Consider the following 7,781-nt stretch of genomic DNA (forward strand, 5'->3'; position numbering starts at 1 on the left):
CCAACAGCTCTAATTTGAATGAAAAAAGGGGTTATTCTGAATGGAACTGACCTTTGCTCTAAGGCAAATCAGCTTTATGGGGCTTTTGCTGGTTAATTCACCTACACTTGTTTGTTTAGCTGACTTCCCTCAGATGCTTGCCTAAGAGGGGGAAGGAAAACAGGCATTGATTAGAAAACACCGGTACCACACCTTGCATTTGAATAAAAGATTTATTATTTTCATCTCAGGAAAAACAGGAAGTTAGGGAAACACACTACATTTTACAGCCCACATTAGTTTGTAGTTGGTCCTAACCCTTCCTGGCACAGATGTCAACAGCATTAGCTGTTTTAACCAGAACCAAGATGTTCACCCCCAACAGAATGTACACGGAGGACACTAGAGGACTGCAGGGTTTTCCCTGAGAGAAGCATCAGACAGACAGAAGTTGCTGAGAGAGCCATCTTTCCAGGCAGCCGCTCCCTTTCCATTTTGGAGGATTTGCCTGAACTATGCAGCTAGTCAGCACTTAAAACATGTGCCTCTTCTCCCTACAGAATCACCCACCCTGCCCCAAAGCACTTGGGCTCCCTAAGCCCTCACAGCCTCTGACCCAAAATAGCAACTGAAGATTCTCATCTCCATTTCAGCAGTCACACCTAGTAAATTGGGAAGTGGGGCCCCTAAACTCCATCAATCTACAGCTCTGTGCTTATTTCCACAACTGGCTATGGGGAGACAGGCCTTTTTAGTCACCTTAACTAGATCTTAAGATTAATTAACTATATAAAGTGCTTTTAGGTCCTTAGAGATAGACATGATATAAATAAGTGGTTTATGATCAAGAATGATAAATACACAGATAAAAATAGCTCTAGCTAGATGACCTTAAGGCTTGGAGATGGGCAGGCAGGGAGGGCAATTGTTCCCTTATTACATTCTTAGTCATTTTATTCATGCCTATTTTTGTCTGGAGTCCACATACTAAAGGTCACGTTCAGAAGCTGAAGGTTTCAAAATGACCCTGGTTCCACTATAAAAGTTTTCTTCACTTTATTAGTAGCTTTTATATAACTCTGAGGTTTAACAGAGCCCATCAATTTCTATAATTTTAAGTGAGCATATTCAAATGCAAAAGAACCTAGAGAAAGTCACCTAAGATATCATCTCCTCCTCTGAAAATCCCTAAGGGGATTTTGAAAATTTCTCCCCAAAGACAGGATTAAGCAACAACCAATAAGATACTAGTCCAAGGAAAAGGGACTCTTCTCACCTCATCACTGTTACTGTCAGCACCCATTGTACTGCCACCTCCTAAGGATAAAATTCAAGAAGGATGAAGGTCTGTGGACTCCTTGGGCGGTTGGTCACTTAGGTTCCTAGTGCCAAAAACTAAAAGGGCTAGTAAGAGTTCAGGGATGGCAAGGTAAATTTGTAGGAACTATAAATATCTGTAGAGGGAGCCGAACAAGCAGCAAATATTTCAATGAAGGATAGGAAATAAATGGTAAGTTTGATAAAACATCAAGTCTGAAGTCCATAGAGATGCCAATGCAAAAATTTGAAACAAAGTTTGAGAATCATTAATAGAAATGAAGTAAGTATTTGTTTTATTAACTCACTAGGCTTAGACCTGTGTTTAACAAGCAAGCCTAGTAATAGCACCATGGTTAGACTATAGCCTGCTTTTCCAAGCCATCATTGTACAATTTATTAAGCAAACAAGGGATCAAATGTCTCTCATCCACCCAATGTGATCTTTTTATACATACTCCTAATAAGTCCCATTTGGAACAGCTGAAAATCTTTTAGCAAAAGCTTTGAAGATGAGCTCATGAACTCAGTTAAAATTTCACCAGTTAAATTAAGACAAATGGAAAGAACTCAAATGAGTAGTTGCCCAATCAGGGCCCATTATTTCTAAGTCATCAGCCTGTGTGCCCCGCCCCCCAATAAATCCTTAAAAACTTGACTCAATTATTGAAAACCCACATGTAACAAAGTAAAAGGATTAATTTCCATTCCTCAATTTCTCGGCCCCAGGTTAAAAAAAAAAAAAAACAAACAAAAACCCCAAACAGCTATTTAAGAAATACTTACCAAAATCAGATAGGAAAATTAAAGCCTGCATAGTTATGAATCAGAATTGTTGTACTACAACCAGGTTGCATACAATTACATCAGTTGGTTCTGTATACAATCTAGAACTGACTAGCACAAAATTTAGAATAGAAAAAGCTATAAGAAACAGGTTCGTAACTACAGAAGTTGTAAATTTCAAAAGGGTATGAAAAAACTAAGGTAATTTCAGACTTTTCTCCCTTTACATTTCAAACAGATGTTCTGTAAAAATATATACAATTTTTACAGACGATTACAAGCTTTTGTCTTAAAAACAGAATATTCCAGATTTGTAATTGAGCCTTAAGTCAAGTATTCTTGGCCATGACACTAGGCTAATAAACTAGGAAGCACTCAAATCAAGCCAAAGTAGAACAGGTATAAACATCCTGAGCACTGGACTTTCTATTCAAGAAGCACATCTAGGAAAGCTAATTATAGAGGATAAAGCTTCCCTTTACACTCTGTTGTACAGTGTTGAGGCTTCTAGTCATAGGTTCTATTACTTGTAGCTTAAAATCCATTTTACACATGCTGTTGGCGTTGTTAGTGCTTCTATTTTAACACTATAGAAGTTAATGGATTCAGTGGGCATATTTAATGAACTCTATGACTAGCCTGGCTACTGGCCACTTTCCTGTTCTAGGCAAGGTTATTAAAGTCTCTCCCCCCTACCGTCTTCACTAAATCTAAAAGTCCTCCTCCGTGGCCTCCCAAAGTTTGCCTGTTGCTGAAACTGAACTCCGCTTCTTTCACTTCTTTTCAGACAGTGACTCTTCAAGAGGGACTACTTTTCCCATGTATTTATTCCTGTTAGCCATAAGCCTCCTGCCGCTTGCTTTTCTCCCTTGCTAGAGTAGGACTCCTGGAGGTTATGGCCTGCACAGCTTGAAGTCCAACTTCATAAATACATCTGATTTCACAGCAGGCGTGTATGTATGTGGTTTTGGTGGCTGGAGTTGGTTAAGAGTCAATTATTGCACTTAAAAGGCTATCTTATTAGATATGCCAGACCAGCTCCTACTCCGGCAACACCTGCAAAAGCCAGCAGCACATTTCTGATGCCGCCTTCTAGGTCCTCTACATGGAAGAAGTCCACAAACCCATCCTAGAAAACAAACAAAAAGCACAGTTTCAAGTATGGGCTTCCACTGGCTTAAAAACACTACTTACAAAGAAAAGATGAATTAAAATATCTAAGGTTTCCCCCCCAAACCCAATGACGAACCAATTATTATTTAGCCCCAGACTGCAAAGGAGACACATTATGCAATTAAAAGAGAGGTGGGGCACGCTCAAAAATGTATTTGCTATCACGCCCAGGTGATTCTTATTTCTTAACCTGTAAAACAGCCTACAGAAAACCAAAATTTTTGATACAACAATTTAAGACAGTCATACCACCATCTCTAAGGACCAACTACTTAAATCAACATCAAGCAACCAGAGGTCCATAAGTTAGAGCCTTGAAAACTGAGTTGTGCATCTTAAAAACCGTTAGCTATCCCCCTTTCTCTATAAAATCCTCCATTTCATTTCCACTCCAGGTCCCCTCCTCAACCTTAAAACAAACTTACCCAGCCTCTTTGTTTGACTAGCCAGTCTCGTTTTGTCCTTACGAGAACATCTGTGATGCTTTCTGCTAATGGTTCGATGCAGCTTTCTTGGTTTATACTCTTCAAGTGTTTGGCCACAAAGGCACCAAAAGAAATGAGAGTCACAATCCTGCCCCAGTTTGTTACTCCGTCACTGAAAACATGGACCATCACTCGAGACAAAGATTTGACATCGTCTTCGTTTTTGATGTCCAGTTTCCGAAGCATGCCTGAGAGGAAGAAAAGCATGCAGGTTCTCACGGCCTCTTTTGTCTAAACCAGGGCACGATTCTCCTGCCCACCCAGGGCGGGGGAAATCGCTATTCGGGCTCTATAGAACTCAGGCTGATCCCACTTGAAAATTGACATCCCACCCTTTCCGGGCTTTGAGCAGAGCTGCCATTTCCAAAAGAATCAAGTGGGTGGAAACAATGACTCACGGCCAGAATATTCTGGTTTCAGAAATAGGATGAGAGTCATTTCAACACTGACTCGTTTCGGTTTCCACCCACCAAAGGTGAGTGAGTCCAGAGAGCTGAAAAAAGGCAGCGCGGCCTTCGCGAATAACCCCCTTACCTTGGAAGGCCGTTTCGTGGTTCCGTTGCACACCGTCCCCGACCCGTCGCAGGGTCTCTAACGCCTTCCGGCTGGCGGCCCCAGACCCGCCCAGTGGCTTCGCGTCCTTGTTGCCGGTTGCCTGCTCCTGGAGGTATCGAGAGATAATCTCCAGGGACTGCCGGTACAACTCGTCCTCCTCTTCCTCTGCTGGGGGCGGCGTCGAGGGGAGTGAGCCGTCCTTGCCGGGGCTGTTACTAGCCTCGCCGACCAACTCCAGCAAAGGCAGGACGGACGGCCGCTTCCCTAGAAGCTCCGGCTCGCACCCGTCCAGCTCCTCTTCGGGAGACATGATGGCGTCGGAGGCCGAGGATTCCATCTCTTCGGGCGGCGAGGCGCGGCGGGTGGGCGCGAAGAACAGCAGCCTGGTGGGGGTCGCGGTGACGTCGGGGCCCTCGGCGCCAATGGGCGAGGGCCGCGCGACCCTCCGGGCGTCGGGCGCGAGAGTGGCCGGGGGGCTCGGGCCGGCGCTTCCGCCAATCACCTCGCCGGCTTCCCCTCCCCCTACCTCTCGCCCGGCCGTGGCCTCCTTTCCCGTAGCCAAAAGCCGCCTCCCCTCAGGGGAGGCGCCGCTGCCGCTACCCGGTCCCAATCCGGCCCCCCCACAGTAGAGGTTGAGTCCGATTACTGCGTTTCTCTTGAGGCCGAACATCTCAAACCGCCGCCGCCGCCTACTGAGAAAAATGGGGGACACCCCGACTCCTGCTTGAAGAGCGGAAGTAACGACTGAGAGAGGCGCTCCTAGATCACGGTTTTAGGGCCAGTCCTACGCAATGGCGTCAGCAACTCTTTTAAAAAAAAATGTATCCTTAAATGGTGAAAAGGGCAGAATCTTCCGGAGGGTTGCGCACGACACCTCACCGGCGGGTTAGGGCAGGGGCGGGGCCTGAGGCAGGGCGGGGCCTGAGGCAGGGCGGGGCTTCCGGCTCTCCGGAGCCTCTCGTGGCCGGTTACGTGACGGCGGCTCAGGCGCTTGGCCTGGTGGGCTCGCTCTCTTGCCCCGTGCTCACCTGGGCCTGCTAATAATGGCTCTCTCTGCGCTTCCCTGAACCCTGATTTGCGAGCCTGCTGTTGTTTTTGTGCCAGAGGTTTTTTTCCCACACCAAAGTCTTAACCATGTAGTCGCTCAGACTTTGAGGAAAGGGAATGAGTAAATTCTGCCGCGAATGGGGAGCAACAGTCTTAGATAATATGGATAAATAAGAGGGCACTGTTGGGGACCTGTAGTTATTTTGCACATCTTCAGCTTTTTGGAAATGGGGACGCTCCATGGACTGCCCTATAGAATCATTTTATGTAAGCTGACAAAACGAAATTGTTCTGCTCCACCTAAATTTTATTCCTGTCTCCCTGTTTGCTTTCTCCCATTCCCCATCTCTACCCTCTGGTGCTATTTACATACAAGCCGTGCTCCGTCAGCACCTCTTCTGAGACATTTGACTCTAGCGGTCAACCCCTTGAGGACGAGGATCCTGGTATATACCGTATGTATGAATTAACATTAATTGCAGCAACCTCTTTTTGTTAAAAGACCTGTAAAATTAATAATAGCTAAAATTCAAGAGCAAAATATTTGAGAGACATAAGCAGGAAAGGTGAGCAAGGTTCCTATTCCCGAAAATATCAGTTTAGTAAGGAAATAGGGCATCCATACCACACAATTATGTATTTGGGCAAGACCTAGAACCATGGAGATTTATATGTGGCAGAGAGGATGGAGAGAAACATCTTGTGGCTGTAGTGAATAAGAAATGGTTTCTCTATTTAAGGAACTTCCAGTCTTGCACAGCAACTAACCATAATGTGAGATGGAATTTATGCTCTATAGGAGGCATCAACAACTTAATATTGGAGTTGAGAGGTTGGAAAATTCACTTTGGGCTAGGAGAGCTAGAGGAAGAAGACTTTATGGAAGAGGTAGCTTTTTCTGCTTTGCTTTCTAGAATGCGATTTTATCAAGGGGAGAGAGGTTGAGCAAATTTGCATGCAAAAGCATTTTCTTCTTCAGAGGCTGAAAAAAAATGCATTGCATGTTTCACCTTAATTATAGCCAGAAATCTCAAGTGCTCAGTAACCTATTGCATTTCCTTAATCAACTCACTCTCCTGTGATCCAAAGTGACTATTGCATATCATCTCTTCTATGCTTAAACCTCCATAATTCCCTCCTCCCTTCCTCACTCTCAGCTGTTAACTTACTTCACTGAGAAAATGGAAGCAATCAGAAGAGAAAAACTTCATTTCTCACCACCAAATGTATTAATTTACTCCTTCTGTTTCCATTCTTTCTGCCATTCCTGCGGTTAAAATGATTGAATCTTCTCTGCTATCTCAGATCAACCTCTTGTGCACTGGATCTCATCTTCTTTGCCTACTCAAGTACTTGCAGTTATCCCTTGCATCATCACTTTCTCTCTCCCTATGGAATCATTTCATCAATCAGCATACAAACTTGATATTCTCTCTCACATCTTTAGAAAGCCTTCCCTAGAACCTAAATTCTTTTTTTTTCTTTTTGGCCACACTGCGCGGCATATCGGACCTTAGTTCCCCGACCAGGGATCGAACCTGTGCCCCCTGCAATGGAAGCTCAGATTCTTAACCACTGGACCTCCAGGAAAGTCCCTAGAACCTAAATTCTTGTGTGTGTGTGTGTGTGTGTGTGTGTGTGTGTGTGTGTGTGGTACGCGGGCCTCACCACTGCGCCACCAGGGAAGCCCTCCTAGAACCTAAATTCTTGATGTTCCCCTCTGTAGCAAAAATCTTCAGCCTCCTTACTTTCTTTTCTCTCTTGAACCCACCCCAATCAAGCTTTCATTCCCCCTACTCCACTGAAACCATTCTTGTCAGTGTCAGCAATGACCTCCACATGACCAAACTCCAGTGGTTAATTTGCAGTTCTCATTTTACTTGACGTCTCAGCAGTATTTAACATGTATTTAATCATTCCCTTCTTGAAACACTTTCTTCATGTGCCTTTTAGGGAACAATACTCTCCTGGTTTTCCTTCTTCCACGCGGGCTACTCTTCAGTTTTATTCTTTTCCACTGGCTGTCCACTTGATGAGAACACATCGTGTTTTCCTTTGTTACCCTAGCTATGCCTGACCCATGGCAAACACTCCATTGTTGAATGGATAAATCTGAATGTTTACTGATATGGGATATACAAAAGCTAGAAAAGCGGGATGGGGTCATATTATTGAGGTCTTTGAAAGCCAGTTGAAGAGCTTAGAACTTTTCTAGGCAGTTGGGAACCTCTAAGAACTAGAGTACCATGATATATGCTCTAATTTAGGTTCATTACTCTAATTGTTGGTTTTAGAATGGATTGAGAGAGAAAGGATTGGAAGTAAATAAATTAGGAGGCTACTGCAATATGATAGGCAAGAATTAGGGACTTCCCTGGTGGCATAGTGGATAAGACTCCACTCCCAATGCAGGGGGCCTGGGTTCATCCCTGGTCAGGG

General features: G+C 44.4%; 1 protein-coding gene across 2 annotated transcripts; it reads right to left on the reverse strand.

The window, feature by feature from the left end:
- Positions 1-193: 193 nt before the first annotated feature.
- On the reverse strand, positions 194-5,118 carry MCL1 (MCL1 apoptosis regulator, BCL2 family member). 2 transcript variants are annotated; one of them, XM_059080911.2, is made up of 3 exons: positions 4,275-5,118; positions 3,681-3,928; positions 194-3,211 (listed from the first exon to the last, which is right to left on the reverse strand). In XM_059080911.2, the coding sequence occupies exons 1-3, from the start codon at positions 4,963-4,965 to the stop codon at positions 3,095-3,097; spliced, it is 1,056 nt and encodes a 351-aa protein (XP_058936894.1). In that variant the 5' UTR covers positions 4,966-5,118; the 3' UTR covers positions 194-3,094. The 2 variants fall into 2 exon arrangements, with proteins under 2 accessions (XP_058936894.1, XP_066891491.1); XM_067035390.1 differs by lacking the exon at positions 3,681-3,928 and having other exon boundaries at positions 1,566-3,211; positions 4,275-5,049.
- Positions 5,119-7,781: the final 2,663 nt, after the last annotated feature.

The sequence above is a fragment of the Kogia breviceps genome, chromosome 1 (genome assembly GCF_026419965.1).
Source record: "Kogia breviceps isolate mKogBre1 chromosome 1, mKogBre1 haplotype 1, whole genome shotgun sequence".
NCBI lineage: Eukaryota > Metazoa > Chordata > Mammalia > Artiodactyla > Physeteridae > Kogia > Kogia breviceps.